The 20,880-nt window shown below is 64.2% G+C and overlaps 1 protein-coding gene across 1 annotated transcript; it reads left to right on the forward strand.

Annotated features, from left to right (window-relative positions):
- The first annotated feature begins 6,118 nt into the window (after positions 1 to 6,118).
- On the forward strand, positions 6,119 to 16,450 carry CTSD (cathepsin D). Its single transcript, XM_024117576.3, has 9 exons — positions 6,119 to 6,287; positions 8,410 to 8,569; positions 10,501 to 10,624; positions 11,113 to 11,231; positions 12,694 to 12,920; positions 14,614 to 14,736; positions 15,104 to 15,248; positions 15,344 to 15,442; positions 15,518 to 16,450. The coding sequence occupies exons 1-9, from the start codon at positions 6,217 to 6,219 to the stop codon at positions 15,683 to 15,685; spliced, it is 1,236 nt and encodes a 411-aa protein (XP_023973344.1). The 5' UTR covers positions 6,119 to 6,216; the 3' UTR covers positions 15,686 to 16,450.
- The last annotated feature ends 4,430 nt before the right edge of the window (positions 16,451 to 20,880 follow it).

A 20,880-nucleotide genomic window follows, 5' to 3' on the forward strand; every position in this document is an offset into this window, starting at 1 on the left:
CGTCCTCTGCCCTAACTTTGCCAACCACTCACAGCTCCCACCCTTCCCCCACCAGTGGGTCCCTGTCCAAGATCAGCTGACCTGAAGCTAATTCCCTCCCGTGGCTCCCTGCAGCACTACTAGCCTGAGCCTATGGCTGGGGTCCCAGGGGCTGCACCCTCCCCTTTCCTCCTGGGGCCAGGGCGGCCGGGCTCTGGGGGCCTGAGGGCAGGGTGACTCAGGCGCTAGAGGTGGGCGGGGCAGTGAGGACAGGGAGGGGCGTGACCCAGCAGCCCAGCGGCACCTCCGCCCACCTAAGGGAGGACCTGGTGACAAAGCCCTTCTGGCTGCACCCGGGAGCACCTGGCCTACTCTGCCCTTCACCGGCCCCCTCAGTTGCCGGGCTCACGGGGGCCTCATCCCTCCTTCCCTGCAGGCACCAGGGAGCCGCGGGCTCAGAGCTTCACACGGGGTTGGGGGCTCCGAGCCTCAGGCCAGACCCGAGCCTGGGGCAGGGAGACCAGGGCAGAGACAGCCCACCGCCCGCCTGCGCCCCACCACCCTTCACCTTGCAAACTGATGGGAGGGACGTGAGGAGGGCAGGACCAGGGGCCCCGCCGCAGCCCCACCCCGCATCTGCAGGGTCCACCGCGTGGCCTGCAGGCTGTGTGGCCTCCGGGCGTGTAGCTGTGCCACGGAGCACCCACCCGCTCCAGTCCCGGGGACAAAGCTTCCACGGGCCGCGGGGCTTTCCTCGTGGGGCTACGGTGTCACGTTCTCCACCTGCCTCGATAGCCAGGCTGTGCACCGCTGACTAGGACAGCTGGGGACCAGCTCCAGTGCACGGGACTACATGGCCCTCCAAGGGCCGCTCCCTGTTCCCTGGCACGTCCGCCTGCTGCATGTCCCAGCCACGCTTGGCTAATCCGGTGTTTCCACTGGAGCTGCTCCGGAGGGTGTGTAAGGTCCCCACCTGGGATCTGACTGGCCCCTTCCTGATGACAAAGGAAGATAAGCGCTTTTCCTGTCTACTGGGCGCCTGGTTCCCTTTGCCTGTGTGCGGAGGGTCTAGCAAATCATTCTCCTGGTTTTCTTTTCTCTGTTAGGTTGCCTTTTTATGGGTTTGCTGCTCTTTTTATATTTCAGATACTAGTTGCTCGTCAGATTTGTGTAATGAAAACAGTTTTTCCCCCTCTGTGGCTTGCCTCTTCACTCTCTTAACACGGTGTATTTTGAGAAACAGAAGTTATCAATCTTGATGTAGACTAATTTATCATTTTTCCCCTGAGAGAGATCGATGCCCTTTTTTCTATTAATACTTTATTTTTTAGAACAGTTTTACATACACAGAAAAATTGGCAGATAGTGCAGAGTTCCCATAAACTCACCTCCCCCAAACACACACACACACACACACACACACACACACACGTCCGCTATTATTAACATCTTGCATTAGTGATACATTTGCTAAAATCAATGAGCAAATATTGATACATTATCATTAACCAAAGTCCATAGTTGACGTTAAGGTTCACTCCTTGTGTTGTACATTCTATGGGTTTTGAGAAACCCATAATGTCCTGTATCTACACTTGAAGCATCATACACAGAGTCCCTTAACTGCTGTAATAATGGCTGTACTAAGTCTACCCATTGATCCTCCTCCCCTCCTCCAACCCCCGGTTCTTTTACCACTGATTCTTTTACTGTCTCCATGATTTTGCCTTTTCCAGAATGTCATACGGTTGGAATCACATAGTGTGTGGCCTTTTCAGATTACCTCCTTTCACTTACAAATATGCATCTATGTTTCCTCTGCATCTTTTCATGGCTTGATAGCTCATTTCTCTTTAGCGCTGAATAATATTTCATCGTCGGGATGGACCACAGTGTATTGATCCGTCCACCCTACTGAACGGCATCTTGGTTGTTTCCAGATTTGGCAATTATGCGAAAAGCTGCTATAAACATCTGTGTGCGGGTTTTTGTGTGGACAGAGATTTTTAGCTCCTCTGTGTAAATACCAAGGAGCGCAACTGCTGGATCATATAGTCAGAGCAGGTTTAGTTTTTTAAGAAACCGCCAAACCGTCTTCCTTTCAAATGGCTGCACCATTTGCATTCCCACCAGTGATGGATGTGAGTTCCTGTCGTCCCACGTCCTCATCAGTACTTGGTGTTGTCAGTGTCTAGGCTTTGGCCACTCTGATGGTGCGTAAAGCTATCTGGTTGATGGTTTTTTGTTTGGTTTTTTTAAATTAATTAATTTATTTGGCTGCATCGGGTCTTAGTAGCAGCACGTGGGTTTCTCTCTAGTTGTGGCGTGTGGGCTCTAGAGCACGTGGGCTTAGTTGCGGCATGTGAGATCTTCGTTCCTGGACCAGAGATTGAACCTGTCCCCTGCATCTGAAGGCGGATTCTTAACCACTGGACCACCAGGGAAGTCCCTCTGGTTGCCATTCTAACGTGCATTTCCCTGCTGACGTGAATGTCTCTCCATGGGCTTCTCTGTCCTCTGGGTTTCTCCTTTGGTGGGGCGTCTGACTTTGCGCACTTGCTGATTGCTGGGTTTCAAGAGTTTTCACGTATTTTGGATGCCAGTCCTTCTCTTCTCATTCTTCTAATCCTGTCTTTTTTATTTTGGTGGGTTTTGTGCGTTTCCTATTTAAAAAACAAATCTTTGCTGGTTTCAAGATCATGAAGGTGGCCTCCTTTGTCGTTTTCCCCCTGATGCATTTACCATTGATCTAACTGACCTAAGGAATTTACCATCTTCCTAACCCACCTGGAATTTTGACAGCTGTGTGTGGCGTGAGGGAGGGATCGAGGCCCTCCCATCCCGCTGCATGTCCATTGAGAAGAGAGCCTTCCCCCTGCACTTCAGTGTAGGGGCTCTCCTTCGGCTCCCCCATCTATTTGCCTGTCTTTGCATCAGTACCACACTGTCTTGATCACCGGGTCTTTACAAGAGCTGCTCTCTCTTAAACATCACTGCTGCCACTTCAGTGAAACTGCTCTCCTCCAGGCCAAGTCGCTAAGTCCCGTGGCCGGTGCAGAGTCCCATCCTCTACCCGGCCCACAGGTGGGCCACAACCCTCCTTGTAATTTTACTTGGCATCCAGACACTCCTCCTGTCCCCAGCTGCTCCTGCTGTGTCTCCTTTGCTGGTTCCCCCTCAATTCTCTAACCACATAAAGCTGGGAGCCCTCAGCCAACTCTCCTAGCGTCTGACCTCACTGTTTAGAAGTGCTGAGTGTTGATGGCACTCAAGTTTCTGTCTCAGCTTGGATCTCTCTCTCCTCAACCCCCAACCCCAGTAGCTGCGGCCACTCAGCAGTGCCACTGCATGTCGCCCGGGCACCATGCCAATGTGACAAACATCTGAAATGGAGCTCCCCAGTCCCTCCTCCCGCATCCGTTCCCATCTTGGCCGATACCATGCCACCCTTCTGGCTATCGTGGACACACTGAGTCAGTGTTCATCCCTCCATTGCACACCATTTTCCCGGTCCATCGGGACATCCTACAGGCTCTGCCTCAAAAGTGCATCCCGGATCTGGCTGCTTCTCACAGGCTCCTTGGCCACCGCCCCGGTACAGGCCACCTCAGCCCCCCACGTGGATGGTGGCCCCAGCCTCCCAGCTAGTCTACTGTCGCCCTTCCTCCTTCCCCCTGCTCTGCAGGGCAGCCAGCGCGGTGCCGCCCAGAACCCTGGCTGGGGGGGGGGGGGTCCTCTCGCTGACTGGACGTCCGAGTGACCTGGCAGGGAAGCTCCACTCTGACCCCTGATCTCATCTCTTCCGCCTGCTCTGCCTGTGCTCAGCTGACTTAACGTGCTTGCACGAGGCTTCTCCGATTGCAACACCGCCTTCCTGTCACTTGCTGTCCCTCCCCTGCCCCGACTTTCCCTTCATCATCTCCTTACAGTGACCTGTGTAAGCAGCCTCTGGATCTTCTGTCTGTCTCCCCTGCCTGGAATATAAACTCCACAAAGGCAGGCGTCCTGTTTTGTCCCCATGATTTCCACAGCACCCAGAGCTTGCCTGGCATGCGGATGGTGTTCCACAATCACATGCTGGGAGGGGAAAACGGACGCACAGGGTCCCAGAGGGGCTGACCCACGAGATGCCAAGTGGAGGTCAAAGGGAGGGGCTGCTCCCCCTCAAAGTGGAGGTCAAAGGGAGGAGCCCCCAGAAGGGGCTACTCTTCTCGACTCACCTGGGCAGGGACCCCCCACCCGCCACATCTGGGCCTGGGCTCTCCCTCCTGGAGCATCAAGGGTTGGGCTGGAGACCAGCACAGAGAGCATCTCTACTCTGTAATAAATGGACAGACGGCCTCTGCAGGGGGTGGGGGCCTCTCCACCCCTTGGGCCAGCAGAGGGTCCCTTCTCAGCAGCCCCCTGCCACCTTCAGGGAAAAACCAAGGATGTCAGCTTGGCTCCCACCAGCTCGGGCCAGACACAACTGGCTGCCGTGTCAAGTTTCTGGCCCCTCTGACCATCCACGCCGCCTCCTGCCCAGACCCCCCAGGGGCCTCAGAAATGATTCTGAGGAAGAAGCAGGTAGGACACTCTGAACATGTGTTTTCTCAGACGTCTGCCTCTGAGCACCACAGGTACACACTATCATGTCCCCACCGGACATCAGGACCAGCATGGTGACTCAGGGGACACCAGCTGGGACCCCTTCCACTGTATGCCAGACTCCAGCCCACCCAGGGGCTGGCTGACCTCTCCAAGATACTGGCCTGCCGGGAGGGAGGGGATAACGCCTGGTGCAAGGGCCCCACTTCTGGGCCTGCACGGAGGACAGCCTTGGACCCGAGGGCGCGGGGCCAGATTCCGAGGGCAAGGATGTGTGCCTGCTTTGCTCCTGGCTTTAGCCCTCATATCTAGAACCACAGCAGGGAACCTAGTATTTATGTGATGGCTGGGTTCGGAGGTAGGGCGAGGCGGGGGTCACTCACCTGTAGCCATCAGGCTGACCAGCGTGGAGGCGGTGATGGTGGCCGAGGTCAGGGTTCTGGTTTATTTAGTGGTTACAGAACAGACGGGAATTCTAACCCTGCCTCTGTGAGCCACAGAACCTCAGTCTGCCCCCCTTTAAGTGTGGGAGCTGGGAGGACCACTCACGACAAAGTGCCCTGGGCGAGTCCCCTGGTGAGGGTTCCTCACTGTTCACATACTGCACAAGTGTCACCTCCTCAGAGAGGCCTGCCCCCTACAGCGGTCACTTCCTAGCACATGCTCCGGCTTAATTTCCTTCGTGACATGACCTTCTCTGAAATGACCTGTTCAAATTCCTTTCCTCTATAACGCCCCCCCTCCTCTGGCTGGGACTGAGGGTGGAGGGACGGATCTGGCCCTCTCCTTGGGTAGCAGGCTGGGCAGGAAGGAATGGATGCTGACCGGGTCACTGTGGCTTCGGTCAGGGCTGAGCCCTGGCCAGAACAAGGGACTCACTCTCCTACCCCTGAGGCTCGTAAAAAACTGATCAGGAGTGCCTGGAGCTGAGACCTCCTTCCCTTCCCCACCCCCCCCGCCCCCCGCAGCATCCTTTGAGATTTGGGGCCTGGTGGGGACGGTGCCCGTGCCGGGTTACACAGGAAGGAGGGCCCAGGGTGACCCGGGCAGGGCCAGGCCAGGTGCTGCTCTGGGGAGGGGTACTGCGGGGTGGGAGGGTTGTGGACACCTGGAGAGGGAGGAAGAGGGTGGCTGGAGCCTCCAGAGGGGGTACCTGGGAGATTCCCAGGGTGAAGGAAGAGTGGGAGGGACAGGGGCGCCCCGGGAGGAGCAGGTGGAGGGGGAGGATGGAGCAGGGAGCCCTGCACAACCGCGCGCCTGGGGCGGGGAAGGAGCCGCGGCTTCGGGGACCTCGCCCGGCTAAGGTGTCCGGGGTGGGGAGGGGGTCCCAGGCCCCGTCCCCTTCTACTCCGGCCGGGTCCCGGTAATCCTCGGGGGGGGGTCAGGACGGGGCCCGAGGGGGACGGTCGGCGAGCGCATCCCCGCCCGCCGTGCGCCGTGCGCAGGCCGGAGCCGGAGAGGCCGCTCCTAGGCCCGGGGTCGCCCCGCCCCGGCCCCGCCCCGGCCCCGCCCCCGCGCCGCCGTCCGCGGCCCACGTGATCAGCCGGGGTGCAAACAAGCGGGTCAGCTGATCCGGGCCGCCTGCGCCGTCAGCCCGGCTATAAGCGCGCGACCTCCCGGGCTGTCCGCTCTGACCGGGTCGCCGCCGCCATGCAGACCCCCTGCTTGCTGCTGCTGCTCGCCCTCGGCCTGCTGGCCGCGCCCGCCGCCGCGCTCGTCAGGTGAGCCCCGCAGCTCGCGCGCCCCGGTGACTCCCGGGCACCCCCTGAGCGCCCCGCGCGGGATGCGGCTCTGCCGCCCCCGCGGACTCCTGCAGGGTCCACCCTCGGGCGGGGCGGGGGGAGCTCTGCAGGTGCGGGGCTCGCCCAGGGCCCCCGCCAGCCCCGCCACCCGTCCTCTCTACCACCGTGGGGTCGGCCTTGGGGGACCGGAGGAAGCAGGAGGGAGGGCGGCTGTGACGGGGAGCCGACCCAGCGTCCCCAGGACAGGTAGGGTGGGAGCCTGTCCCTGGCAGGGCCCGCTCTCGGGTGGAAGTCGGGAAACCGAGGGGTAGGCCCAGGAGCCCGCCGAGCCTGGGCAAGTCATTTTCCTGACTGGGGTCTCCTGTACTAGATGTGAACTGGTTGTGGTCTCACCTGGTTTGTCCCGTGAGATCTTACCACACGTCCTGGGCCGGCTGGCAGACCCTCTGGACACCAGGAGACCCACGTCCCGGAGTCCAGAGGGAGTCGGCCTAAGGAGTGGGTCTGGGAGAAGGGCCCAGCTGGCACCAGGCTGTGGGCGGCTCCCCCCACCCTGGGGCTGGGGCTCTGTCGCAGCAACACCAGCTGCCCCCAGTAAGGACCATGCCCTCCTCAGGCCTGGGGGACTCCACTGGGCCCAGTGACTGCACGGACTGTCAGGCCTGGTCCAGGGCTGTGCCATGCTGTGTCAGCTAGGCGGAGGGTCCCCCCACGCTCCCGGCCTTGCAAGGCAGCCGGCTCGCCCAGCAGGGGAGGGGTGCGGTGGGCCCACCCCTTCCTGCCCCTGCCCCCACCCTTGCCCCCCTGGGACTTTTGTGCTCGGCCTGGGCAGGCATGCTTCCACGTCTGTTGTGGGCCTTTGCCTGTGGGCAGGTGGGTGAGGTCTCAGGGCTGCAGGAGCTGGCTGGGCCAGAGCGGACCGAGCCTTGCCGAAGGGCTGGCTTGTGTGGGCTCTTGAGTGGGCGCCTCTGTGCGCTGTGGCCTGGGGGCGACCAGTCCCAGCTGGAGCAGTTGTGGCGGAGCTCCTGCAGGCCTGAGCCTGCCTTGGCCTAACCCCCAGGCCCTCCCCCGGCGGTGGACGGCAGTGGGGAAGGAAGCCTGGGGCCTCTTGGGGCAGGGCAGCTGAACCCATGCCCTTCACATGTCCCAATCCTATGGGACCGCTGGCACCTGTTTCCTTAGTTGCTGGAGGGCCTGTCCCTCCCTCCCCCCAGGCAAGAACCTCAGGCTCTTCCAGCCTCTCCATCCTTAGGCAAGAGGCCGAGCCCCATCTTCCTGGGGCGCACTCTTGGCCTGCTAGCAAGAGCCAGCTGTGACCTTGAACTCGAAGATCCCCAGGGCTGGGAAAACATTTCATCCAGTAGCTCTGTTTGGTCCGGTGGCTCTCCTCTGCCACCTCCTGGGGCGGGTTCAGACCCCTGAGGAGCCGGGGAGCTGGGGATGGAGAAGGGCCCCTCACCTGCTCCCTGCTGGCAGAACCCCCTGCTCCCTCCTCCTGGATGGGCCACCCAGGCTGGCGTGTGTGCTGGGAAGGGTGCTCCAGCGGGGGGGCACTGGGGCTTGCGTGGAGGAAGGCCGGCCTGGAAGCCCCCGCCTCCAGGGTCCAGGCGCCATCCTTGCCCTTTTTGACCTGTGTGGGGAGAGAGCCGCTGGGCTCAGTGCGGCCAGGGGTGAGGACTGCAAGGCAGCGGGGTCATGTGAGGGGGACTGGGGGGTGGGCAAGGAGGGCTTCTCGGAGGGGGTGGCCTGGAAGTCCCATCTGACAGGCAGGAGGTGGCCACCCCGTAAGTCAGATGGGTAAACTGGGACCATCTCAACGTGGGGCCTGCGTGGAGAGTGGCAGGTTTGGCCAGAGGACCAGGCAGACGGGACTCCACGGAGGGCTTTGGGCAGACGTGACAGGTGACCACCAACATCCTCATAGCGCGTGCTTGTCAGAAGAGACCAGAGCGGGCCCAGAGCAGGGACAGTGGGGTGCAGGTGTTTGGGGGGGGCGGTTGGAGCAGGCGTGTTGGGCCTCCAGCTTGGATGTGGGTGTGGGAGCCTCCAGGTGGGGTGGCAGCCAGCTGGCCCTGACGAGCCCGGACCCCTGTCTTGACAGGATTCCGCTGCACAAGTTCACATCCATCCGCCGGACCATGTCGGAAATGGGGGGCCCCATGGAAGACCTGATCGCCAAGGGCCCCATTTCAAAATACTCCCAGGGGGTGCGCACTGTGACCCAGGGGCCCATTCCTGAGATTCTCAAGAACTACATGGATGTGAGTTTTGGTGGGGGCGAGGGGGGGGGGGTCGGCTGTCGACAGGGGCTGGCTCTTAAGGCAAGTTCTGTGAGCCAGCGTGGGTTTTGGCGAAATACTCGTGTTCGCAGCCCCCAGTGGTTTGGGGGGGCTTCAGCTGCGCGGTGTGGGGGAGGGGCTTCTGCTCAGCCACGCCCTTCGCCATGGGTGCTGCCCACAACCCCCTCCAGACTGAGGGTTCTGACCTCCCGCGACCTCCCCAGCTCCCCTGACCATCCTGGTCCTCGTCCCGCGGGGGCTGAGGGGGTTGACTGGAGTGGCCCTGATGTCTCCCCCACGTGCCGCCCCCCGTCAGCTCAGAGCTGGGCCGGCGGCGTCTTCGTCCTGGTGGTCAGCCTGGGGGAGCTGCGTCAGCCTCTACAGATGAGGGCGCCGGACACGGCACGGAGAAGCCCAGAATCGGGCCCAGGCCTGCCCGAGAGTCTGTGGCTGGGGGCCTGGGGGGTCCCTGAGCTTGGATCGCCTGTGCACCCAGGCGGCACTAACTGGCCTGGGGCTTCTGTGCTCTTGCTTGTTCTGCTGGAAGGCCTGGGGCAACCTGTGGCCCAGTCCCTGGGCCCTACCTTCCTCTTGGGTCAGCAGCCAGCCCTTAAATGCCCACTGCTCGTTGAGGGGGAAACAGGCTCAGAGGTGGAACATTCTGGAAGCTACACAGCAAGCCGGGGCCAGGTCCTGGGCCCCAGCCTGGTACCTCTAAGGGCTGCCCAGGTGACATCTCTTTGCACCCCCCGCCCCCGGGGTCTTGGGGAGCCAGCTCCTCGCTGCCATCCATCCTCTGGTCCACTTAGGGTTGGGACGGGTGGCCTTGCCCTCTGTCCTGCCTGGCCGGAGCCCCAGCCGGGCCAGGAAGCTGTGGCCTCACAGGCACGTGATCAGGCTTGTCAGAGGGGCGTCTGCCTGGGGCCTGACGGACCAGTTCCTAGTTCTTGTCCCCCAGCACACACACCCCCACACATATACACATACATGCACACAACGGAGATTTGCTGAGTCATTCTCCGGCCCCCTGTCCCCCCCCTCCCCCAAGTCTGGACACTTCTGTCGGGTCATGAGTCAGCGGCTGCCAAAGTGGCCGGCAAGAGATGACTGGAGCGGTCGGAGCCAGAATCCTGCAGCAACTGGTGGCCCAGCCTCCCTCCCTGGGGAAGGGAGTGCCCGGGAGGCAAGGCCCAGACGACTCCAGACAAAAAACGCCCGCGTTCTCCGACCTGCGGGAGGGCCGAAGGCGGGGTTTCTCTTGGAGGCTCCGAGGGTCACGTGCCCCCTTCATGCTCACCTGAGCCCTTGATCAGCACCTGGGCCTCCCCCGGGGGGGCAGCCTCTGCTGCCCTGTATACAGATGGGAACACTGAGGCCCAGGGCAGTGAAGGCAGCGTGGCTGGCAGTGCGGGACTCAGCCTGCGCCCTCGGCCTCTGCTGTGGATCCTCTCCCCTCGGCACCGAGGTCCCTCTGTCTGGGGGCCTCCAGGCTTGGCCCCGTGCGGCCAGGGCCCGTGGAACCTGAGGCCCCAGAGTCAGGCCCTGACTTGACCCTCATGCTGGGAGGAGGTCTTCCCTCCCGGGGCCCCGGACCCGTGAATCACTGAGGGTCTTCAGGCAGGCATTGCAACCCTCTTGCGACCCTGACTCCGCCGCTGGTTTTGGGTCTTTCACGTGGGGTGGTCATCCCCCAGCTCACACGGTCAGGCCGGGGCGGGGAGGTCCCCAGGGGCCCTGGGACCCGAAGTGCCCGTGGGGACCAGGACCGAGGGCTCGGGCGGGGCAGGTGGGGGTGGGCGGCCGAGGCAGCAGGTCTGACCCTGGGCCGCTCCCCTGGCCCGGGCCGCCTCTGGGCCCCGTGGGGAGGTGGGGGGCCCCTTGCCCAGCCCTGACAGACTCTGCCTCCCACCCAGGCCCAGTACTACGGGGAGGTGGGCATCGGGACGCCCCCGCAGTGCTTCACGGTGGTCTTCGACACCGGCTCTTCCAACCTGTGGGTCCCGTCTGTCCACTGCAAGCTGCTGGACATCGCCTGCTGTAAGTCAGCCTGGGCCGCGCCTCTCCCTGGTGGCCAGAGGGAGACCGCGGGCCGGGCCCAGCCCCTGCCTGCCCTGGACGCGGGAGGGGAGGGGCCCTGGGGAGGGGCATGCAGCCCTCCGTCCCCCTCCCGCATGCGCTCTCCCCGCGGGCGCTAGGGGTCAGCTGTCCCGCCTCGGCCCACCTTCTCCAGTCCTGGGGCCTAGCGGTGGGCAGGCGTAGACCTCCGGTGGCCCTGTCCTGGCACCTCTTGGGCAAATCGCAGCTCCCACCTCTCGGCCACGCCAGACGGGCTTCCCTCCCTGGGGTCTCCACCCTTGCTCGCATCCGGGCTGGGACCGTGGGAGCCAAGGATGGAGCGAGTTGTGGGCCAGACCACCCGCCCCCGGGAGGGTGGCTTGGTGAACCGGCTGCAGCGGGCGGTGGGGGTGCCCAGCGGGTCTGGTCGTGGCCCAGCGGGCAGCCTGACGGGCTCCCGGCCGGTGCAGGGACCCACCACAAGTACAACAGTGACAAGTCTAGCACGTACGTGAAGAACGGCACGTCCTTCGACATCCACTACGGCTCAGGCAGCCTCTCCGGGTACCTGAGCCAGGACACCGTGTCGGTGAGTCCGCCTCTGGGCCGCTCCCCGTGGAGGGGGTTCGCCCTCCCAACCCAAGGGCAGGGGTCTGTGCCAGCTCCCCAGAGGGGCTCTTTAGTTCGGGAGGCGAGCAGTGGTCAGCTGAGCGAGGGGCCTGGGGGTTCAGCTTGAGCAAAGGCCCAGAGGTGGGGCAGCTCAGTGTGCTTGGTGGTGAGGAAGCGGTAGTGGGACGGGGACGGGGTGGACGTGGTCCCGCATGCGGGCTGGGCGACAGCTGGGAGATTGGAAGGGGAAGCGGGCAGAGAGCCACTGAGGCACAGGTGTAAGAGCGCCGGGCACGGCCCTGGGACCAGGACCCCGTGGGTGATTAGTGGCGAGGCCCCAGGCCACGGAGCCGGGTGGAAGAGCCAGTGGGAAGATGGGGTCCCGTGCTGACGTGTTGGCTTTGAGATGCCGTTGGGTGATGGGGTCAGGCATGGCCGAGGTCACTGCAGCTGGAGCTGCTGGCAGGGGGGCACCTGCAGAGGATGCTGGGCGGGAGCGGGCAGCAGCCCGGTGGGGGCTGGGGGGTAGGGGGCGCCTGCAGGACGTGCCCGCCTCCCCCGGGGAGGGCTGAGGGGCCCTTGTGGGCTCTGCCCGTGCCCCTGCTCCTCTCACGAGCTCTGAGGTGGAGCTGCTGGGGCCGGGCCGCAGGAGGGGCCCGGGTTGGGAGTCGTAGAGAAAGAGGAACAAAGCAGAAGATGGTCCGCTCCCAGCCGCCAGCCCCAGGAAGGCCGCAGAGCGTACTGCGGGACTTGGATGGGGGAATGGCAGAGGCGTGGGGGCAGGACCCTTCCTCCAGCTGGCCTGTTTCTTTCTGACCGTCCTGGCAGGTCAGGGGCACTGTGGTTCCCTGCGGGCCACCCCTCCCCCTCCTTATCTGCCTGCCCAGGTTTATCTGCAGGGGCCCCTCCGCCAGGTTCTCCCTGGGCCTGAGATGTCACCCAGCACGTTCCCCTCCTAGGTTCAGCCCCAAACAGCTGTTTCTTCCCACATCCTGTGCTGTCTTTACATGCAGCTCCTGGTGGCCGGGGGCAGCAGGCGTGGGGGGGGGCGGTGTGTGGCCTTGAGTCCTGGGTCGGGTCACGGGTTCCCCAAGGGCAGGAACAGTCCGGAAGGGAGAGCTGTGGGGGGAAAGCCTGAGCTCACAACCCCACCCTCCGTACTCCCTCCGTTTGCATCTGTCCTTGAAACATTCCTGGCAGAGTGTGGGCCCTGCACCCCCGTTGGTCCCCACCTGTGTCCGGCCCGGGGTTGGCAGCCCTTTCTTCCGGGTCGTCTGCCCTTCTTGACTCTCCTGTGTGCTACATGACAGGCACCGACTGAGCTGGGTTCTGTAGCCGTGGCTGCCCTCGCAGGGACGGGAGGTGATGGGCCGCCCAGGGCCCGGCCTTGGGCTTGGCGGTCCACGTGGCCCACTGACTCCTCCCCCCGCCGTGGCCCTCAGGTGCCCTGTAAGTCAGGGGTGTTGAGCCGGGGCAGCATCAAGGTGGAGAGGCAGACCTTCGGGGAGGCCACCAAGCAGCCGGGCATCACCTTCATCGCAGCCAAGTTTGATGGCATCCTGGGTATGGCCTACCCCCGCATCTCCGTGAACAACGTGCTCCCGGTCTTTGACAACCTGATGCAGCAGAAGCTGGTGGACAAGAACATCTTCTCCTTCTACCTGAACAGGTGGGGCAGGGCGAGTCCCTGTCATGCCGGCCCTTCCCGTGTCTGCCTGCCAGGCACTGGCTCACAGCTCCTGACCTCTGACAGCGGGATGGGTTGGCTCCCTCACAGACGGACAAGCAGCCCCTCCAGAAGGCTGTGGCTCACCGGGGCCTCCAAGTCGGGGGTGCTGGGCCCCGGGTCTGGGACCTTGGAGAGCCAGAGCCGGCCCAGGGTCTTGGCAGGGTTCCCTCCCACGTCAACCTGCCCCGCCGTGCCCGGGCCTAGCCATGGGCAGGTGTGGTCTTAGCCCCCGGGTCGTTTTCGGCCCACAGGGGACCAGGCCACGAGCCTCGATCTGTGACAGGAGTTCTGGAGGCAAGAGGGCCAGGGTTTTCCTGCGGGGGTGACCTCGGGGAGGGCTTGGGGCTATGTTGCGCGGGAGGCCTCCCCAGGGGTGCTATTACCCTGTAGAAGCAACGCCAGGTGCCTTTCGTGCCGGGGAGGGGGTCTCACTCCTCCAGCTCCCGGCCTCTTCCCAGGACGACAGTGCTGCTGCGGGTCTTGAGAGGGAGCCCCAGGCAGGAGGGGGGATGCAGCTGTGCTGAGGGTGAGGCCGTGGGCAGGGCGTGAGCCGGGCGGCCGCTGCCCTGAGCCGCTCCTGGTCACTGAGCCCTACGTGCCCCCCCCCAGGGGTCTGACCCCAGGCGTTTCTGGCGGGATTCCAGCCCAGAGCCCTCGGCCCGGCCTCTGTGTGGAAACTGCCTTCTGTCCCTTGCTAGGCCAGTGGCAGATACTCAGCAGCTTCTTGGGGCCGAGCCGCCTGCTAGATGCTGGGGTGCAGGTGAACAGGTGGGGCTGTTCCCCCTGAGTTCTTGGGTGCAGCGGACCCGCGAGATCGGCCGGGCCTGGGACTGGGGGCGGGTAGCCCAGCACTGTGACTCCCCAGGTGATGAGCTGAGGCAGGAGGTGGGCGGCAGATGGCTTGCAAGGGCAGGGCTGAGGGTGAGGAGGGGCACTGGAGGTGTGATCCGCTTTCCACACAGTGGGTTTTGGAGGTGACGGGAGGTGGAGGACACAGTGGTGGCGGAAGGACAAGTTCAGCAAGGCGTTTCTGAGTGCTGGGGACAGCCAGGCAGACGATGCTGAGCTCAGAGCATTAACATAAGTGTAAATAAGAGGTGGGGAGAGTCAAAAGCTGAGATCCGAAGGGGGAGCGAGTCATGGAAGGATCTGGATGGAGGACACCCTCGGGAGCAGCAGGTGCAAAGGGCCTGGGGCAGGACCAGCTGGCTCAGCTTCTCTCGGGGTTGCCGGCACCTCCTCCTGGAAGCCCTTGGTTTTTCTTCCGGGCAGGTAAGGTCCCTGCTCCTGGAGCTGTTAGCGTTCATGTCCCATCTGCCTGCTGGCCTGACCCTGGCCGTCCTCAGCTGGCAGACCAGGAGCCCAGAGGCCCAAGCAGGATCTCTTCTGCTCAGGATGGGGCTTGGCCTGCGGTCCACACTGGGTGTGGGATCGGAGCCCCTCCCCCCTTCTGGATCCTTCCACCCCTGCCCGCTCAGGAAGAGTCCTGCTCTGGGGCACCTTGTGAGATCGATCCTCCCATCCCTGATTTCTGACCTGGTCCCAACCTGTGCCTATCCACCCAGTCCTCAGGCTGGACGCCTGGTGCAGAGGTGGGCAGGGCAGCAGACTCCCTCCTTCCTTCCCCCCGCAGGGACCCAAATGCGCAGCCCGGGGGTGAGCTGATGCTGGGCGGCACTGACCCCAAGTACTACAAAGGCTCGCTGATCTACCACAACGTCACCCGCATGGCCTACTGGCAGGTCCACATGGACCAGTGAGTACTGGGTGGGGCCCCTCCCTTGGCTCCCCAGGGGGCCTGGCTTGTGGGAGCCCCACCCCAGGCCTCGCACTCAGCAGGGCCTTGTGGGGGTGGAGGGGGGCCAGGCAGGGTGGGCCTGGACCCTGTGTCCCGCCAGCCCTAGGTGCTCTGGCCACCTTCTGGTGCCCAGTCTAGCTCTCGTACCCAGGCTGCAGCCGGTGTCTCCTCGTCCACACGATGCCTAGGGGACTGCTAACCCTGCTCTTGGCTTCTGCAGCCGCCTCCTCTCCCCTCCCACCCAACTCTGCTCGGGCTGAGTCCTGCTGTGGGGGCGGGGTCTCCGGGTGGCCCTGGGAGGGGGCTCACACCACCTCCGCTGCAGGGTGGACGTGGGCAGCGGCCTGACCGTGTGTAAGGGGGGCTGTGAGGCCATCGTGGACACGGGCACCTCCCTCATCGTGGGCCCCGTGGAGGAGGTGCGGGAGCTGCAGAAAGCCATCGGGGCCGTGCCGCTGATCCAGGGCGAGGTGAGCGGGCCGGCGACGCCGGGTGGGGAGGACGGGCACCCCAGGCCGCCGTGCCTCTCCCCCCGTCCACGCAGCATCTCCTCGTCCCCCCTTAGTACATGATCCCCTGCGAGAAGGTGTCCAGCCTGCCCAAGGTCACCATGAAGCTGGGGGGTAGAGACTACAAGCTGTCCCCAGAGGACTACACGCTCAAGGTGAGCTGGGGCCGGCCGGGGGCGGCGGACGCCCAAGGGTGCGGCCCGGGTGGTGACCTTCGCTGGCCGTCGCAGGTGTCGCAGGCCGGGAGGACCATGTGTCTGAGCGGCTTCATGGGCATGGACATCCCCCCGCCCGGCGGGCCGCTCTGGATCCTGGGCGACGTGTTCATCGGCCGCTACTATGCCGTGTTCGACCGCGACCAGAACCGGGTGGGCTTGGCCGAGGCTGCCAGGCCATAGCTGGCTCCCCGCCCGCTGGCGGAGTCCGGAGGAGGGTCGAGGAGGAGGAGGCCACACCCCTGCCCTCCCGGCCACCCCGCCACACACACACACACACACACACTCACACTCACACTTGCACTCACAGCACAGCTCTCTGGGGGCCACCCGGCCCGGCGGGCCTGCGGGCCTGCGGTTCCGTTCTGTGGTTTTCCCCTCCCTCGTTTCGGAAAAGCTGCCTGCTTGTCTGTCTGTCTGTCTGCTGGAGGGGCGGGCTGGGGCCAGAGCCAGTGGGTGGCTCTGGTGCACGGGGTCCTTTCTCTAACTCGGAAGACCCAGCCCGCTGGGCAGCCGTGCATCCTAGGACCCCCACCCCTCGGGTAGTTCCCTCTCCAGCCTGCGCTTCGGGGGCCTGGCCACCCAACACCGCCCGGCACCAGGCTGCTCTCTTAGTCCCCCCTCCGTGCAGCTTGGGGCCCGGCGCCCTGCACTGCGGCCCCCACCCATTTGCCTAGACCCAGCGAGGAAGGGGCCAGCTGAGGCCTGAGGATGAGCTGGAAGGAGCTGGCAGGGGTGGCAGAGGACAGAAGCTAGTCTTGTGAGGCCTGCGGTGGGGTCCTCCTGGGGCTTGACTCCGTCTTGGAGGACGTTCAGGGCGTTCGCTGGCCTGGGGGTGGGGTAGGAGGGGAGGGGGCTGGTGCCCGCCTTCCCTGCAGCTGCCCCCTTCTTGAGTTGCCGGGAGCAAAGTTGGCATGAAGATAAAATTGTCTAGGCCTCTTACTGTGTGTCCGCGTGTTTTGTGTTTGGTGGGGAAGGAGCTGGTGTGGCTGGCGCCCTGCTGTCACTTCAGAGGGAGGGCTGACCCAGCTACCCTGGGGTGTACCTCTGGGGTTGCCCTGGGCCTGGCTCACAGACCCAGACCCCAAGACTTTTGCCCCCTGCCCAGCCTCGTGGCCGAGACGCTGCTGGTGGGGGGCTGGCTTTTATGGGGGCCTGGAGCAGTGATCAGCAGGGTGGGGCCCAGCACAGGGCTTCTTATGTGAGTGCCTTCATGGAGGCGTGATTTTCAGGCCCAGGTGAGTGTCCTCCATGTTTCCTTAGAGAATGTTCCACCAGCGGTGGGGCCCTGCAGTGTTCCCTGATCCCCCTGCACACATGATTCGGGCCTAGGAAAGAGGCCTGATGGGGCTGGTGGCACGTGGGCACCCTGCCTCTCATCTGGGCCTCCTCGCCAGCCTCTGGAAGCTGTGTCTCCGTGTGTGAGCCAAGCCGTTGCTGGAGCAGGCCAGCCTGGGGTCCTGGGGTTGCAGGGATCCAAGTTAGGAATCCCCTCAGGCCACAGCGACTTCCTGGCTGGTCTGGCCTGTTTGGTGGGGGTAGGTGGGGGAGATCAGAAGCAGCTGCACAGCCAGGGGGTTTTGAGGGATGAATAGGAGTTTGTGAACACTTGGTGGTGGGGCAGATTCTTCAGGGATGGGTAACTGGACGACACCTTGGAGCCCACCCCTTGCAGGTGTAGGGGTCTGGGTGATGGGACATTTGTCATTATCCTGGTGCCTTCTCAGCCAGCAGGGCTGTGGCTGTCACTGACCTGGCCCCAGGGGGCCTGGGGGCTGCACCCCAGAGCTGAGCCCTAGCAAGCGCCTTCCAGAATTACGAGGATCGTGAGCACCACGTGCCTTGTGTACTCTGCACCTGAAATTCGAGCTGGGAGCAGGCAGAGCTCTGCAGGGCTGCAGGGTTTCTGGGGAGCCCCATCAACGCTGGTGCCTGGGAGGTCCGCAGGACAGGGCTGCCAGGGAGGACGCACCCCTCCCCTCACCCCCTGCCCGTTGACCATCCCGGACCTGCTCTCCACTCTCTGTCCCCCTCAGCCTCCCACCACCCGAGGCCAGCAGGGGCTCACCGACTCACGGGCCCCTGCCTGCTCACCCTGCTCACCGTGACCCTCGGCTGGAGGGTCCTCTCTTCTGGAACACGGGGACAAGTGCGGCAGGATGCCCCAGACCCCTGGACGCTGTGTGGGTTAGTGCAGGCTGAGCCCCCAGCCCCTAGCCCAGACCACCAGGGCATTGATGTCCTGCCCAGACTCGGGCCAGTGCAGCCGCCCTGCGCTGCCCCCAGGAGGGCCCGGCTCAGCTGGCCGGGATTCTCCGGACCCTGCAGTCTGACTCTGGGCTCAGACCCAGCTTCTGTGACCCGATCCTGAGCCTGGAGTCTCCATCTAGGGAAGGTGGGTGACAACAGGGAACTCCTCGCCCGGGCCCGATGGACACGATGAGGAGCCCAGCACGGGGCCTGGCGTTCGGACGCTCCAAACACTGGCTCTCGTCCTGGCTGGCTCAGCCCTGCTCAGCACCAGCCCAGTGGGCCCCGGTGGGCGTTTTCTGCCTGGAGGACACCCAGCCTCGGGCTGAGCTCTCAGGAGCCCACCTGAGTCCAGCCCCTTCTCAGCGACCTGCAGCAGAGGCTCCTGTGGGCCGGGCGCCCTCTCCTCCTGCCTGAGGGCCAGCTGGACGCAGGGGCAGACCAGCCCGTGGGCCCCTTACAGCAGCCTGTACAGCCCTGGGCAGCGCCTGGCCCAGGGGAGCCCAGCTCAGACACCAGGGAGACCAGGTGGCCTAGTTCACAGGCCACTCACAAGCCGGGGAGGGCCCCTTGGGTCACACTCAGCCCGAGTGGGGTCCGGTGCCCACAGGCCAGGCCCTTGGGAAAGGGGCAGTGGGGTTTGGATGAGGGAGACTGAGCCCTGGTTCCCCGCAGTCCCCATCTGCCCTCAGAGGCCTGTGGGCCCTGGGCCTGGGCCCTGCTGAGGGCGTGGTCAGGGCGGGGGCGAGCTTGGCTTGGGAACCCCGCCCACTTGAAGACGGTTTTATCAACCTCCTTAAAGCCAGCTCTTGCACTGCGGGGTTCCTGACAAGCCCCGAAAGAGGCTGTACCAGGGTCAGCCGGTGTGGCGGGGGGGGAGGGGGGGGCGGGGCAGGGGAGGGGCCTGGAGCCGGGGTGGGACGTGTCCAGGGACCCGGGTGCAGGGAAGGGCTCAGGCTCAGAGCGCACGGGGACTGGGGAGAGAAGTGTTCAGAGGGGGCCCGGCACAGGCAGGCGAGCGCTCCGAGGAGAAGGGGTCCCTGAGAAGGACCCAGGCTGGGAGGAGAGAGGGTCGTGGAGGGAAGGGAAGCCGGCTGAGAGGGTCAGAGCAGAGCCGGGCTTCACGGGAGGAAGGGCTCAGAGCACAGCCTGTGGGGAGAACAGGGGTTCGAGGGAGGCGAGGGAGGGAACAGGCTGCCACACAGAAGGGCAGCTTCAGGGCGTGGCGGGGTTGGAGGGTCTGGGCTCCCCGGGGGCCGGCAGATGGGTGAAGAGGACCCAGCTCAGAGAGGGCCACTGCCCAGTGAAGTGGGGACTCAGGGCGCAGCAGGGGGCTGGGGTTTCTCCACGGCAGAGGGTATCCTTGGGACTTTTGCAGGAAGGGGAAGCCGCCTGGGGGCAAGTGTCAAAGAGATAATGAAAGCAAGGTGGGGCAGACGGAGGCTGGCAGGCTGAGGCCGGGGGTGGGGGAGGGACTTGGGGGACAGGGCGTCCACAGGGTGGGACGGGCCGGGCTTGCAGAGAGGCACGGGCAGGTGAGTGGCCTGGACTCCAAGCAGACGGGTGTCATAGGGCCTTGGAGAGGGACACCTGGTCCCAGGGGCAAAGGGTTCCAACAGGTGAGGGGGTCACAGTCTTCAAGACTGGACTTCGGGGGAGAGCCACGTTATCGAGCGTGGGGCTCAGGGGCTCTGAGCTGGGCGCCCGTGAGTCCGATCTGGGGAAAGCATGGGGGCAGGAACTCCAACGGGGGTGGGCTCAGGAAGGATAGGGCTGTGAGGGCGGCCTGGGGGCGGGGCCTCAGCCAGGGACGGGCTTGTGCAGAGCTGGGCACTCCAGTGGGGGCCTGGGGAGGTGCACCCTGCTCAGGGAGAGGCTGCAGTTGGGGGCCTGGGGGCCGGGAGGGGCCAGAGACTCAAGGAGGACAGAGGCCCTGGAGGGGGCTTGGATAGGGTCTAGGGTCGTGCGGGGACAGGAGAGCAGACAGGGGCCGGGCTAGGCATGCGGACCCGCTTGGTGAGGACAGGCTGGAGGCACCTGGGCTCTGTGGGTGGAGGGGCTTTGGGGAGGCTCAGACACCCACCGGGCCTGGGACTGCGGGGTGGGTGGAGGGCCAGGACTGAGGTGCGGACAGAGCCGGGGGGAGCGGGAAACTCAACAGGCGGAGGAGGGGCAGCTCCCAGGGGGAAGGGGCTCCGCCACGGTCCTGGGAGCTGCGGGGGCGGGGCGGAGGGGGAGCACAGAAGGAGGAAGGGCTCTCCCCTGGGGAGACAGACGCGAGGACTCAGCGAGGGGCTGGGGGCTCAGCGAGGGGGAGGGCGCAGGGGAAGGTGTCCAGGAGACGCGGGTGGCGCGGGCACCGGGGTCTGGCGCTGCAGCGGAGCCCATCCCTGGTCGGCTCTGCCAGCCCGAGGGGCGCCGCTTCCGGTGTGTAGAATTGTGCGCGTTGTGTGCGCGAGCGTGCATGTAGGGGTGTGGGTGTGCGTGTGTAGAATTGTGCGCGTTGTGTGCGCGAGCGTGCATGTAGGGGTGTGGGTGTGCGTGTGTAGAATTGTGCGCGTTGTGTGCGCGAGCGTGCATGTAGGGGTGTGGGTGTGCGTGTGTAGAATTGTGCGCGTTGTGTGCGCGAGCGTGCATGTAGGGGTGTGGGTGTGCGTGTGTAGAATTGTGCGCGTTGTGTGCGCGAGCGTGCATGTAGGGGTGTGGGTGTGCGTGTGTAGAATTGTGCGCGTTGTGTGCGCGAGCGTGCATGTAGGGGTGTGGGTGTGCGTGTGTAGAATTGTGCGCGTTGTGTGCGCGAGCGTGCATGTAGGGGTGTGGGTGTGCGTGTGTAGAATTGTGCGCGTTGTGTGCGCGAGCGTGCATGTAGGGGTGTGGGTGTGCGTGTGTAGAATTGTGCGCGTTGTGTGCGCGAGCGTGCATGTAGGGGTGTGGGTGTGCGTGTGTAGAATTGTGCGCGTTGTGTGCGCGAGCGTGCATGTAGGGGTGTGGGTGTGCGTGTGTAGAATTGTGCGCGTTGTGTGCGCGAGCGTGCATGTAGGGGTGTGGGTGTGCGTGTGTAGAATTGTGCGCGTTGTGTGCGCGAGCGTGCATGTAGGGGTGTGGGTGTGCGTGTGTAGAATTGTGCG

This window comes from Physeter macrocephalus, chromosome 18, assembly GCF_002837175.3.
Source record: "Physeter macrocephalus isolate SW-GA chromosome 18, ASM283717v5, whole genome shotgun sequence".
Lineage (NCBI taxonomy): Eukaryota > Metazoa > Chordata > Mammalia > Artiodactyla > Physeteridae > Physeter > Physeter macrocephalus.

Excerpts from the sequence above, each read along its gene's own strand:
- CTSD (XM_024117576.3), top strand. The coding sequence starts at position 6,217 with ATGCAGACCCCCTGCTTGCTGCTGCTGCTCGCCCTCGGCCTGCTGGCC. Across the intron at positions 8,570-10,500 it reads TTCTCAAGAACTACATGGAT|GCCCAGTACTACGGGGAGGT; the intron begins GTGAGTTTTGGT and ends CCTCCCACCCAG. Across the intron at positions 12,921-14,613 it reads TTCTCCTTCTACCTGAACAG|GGACCCAAATGCGCAGCCCG; the intron begins GTGGGGCAGGGC and ends TTCCCCCCGCAG.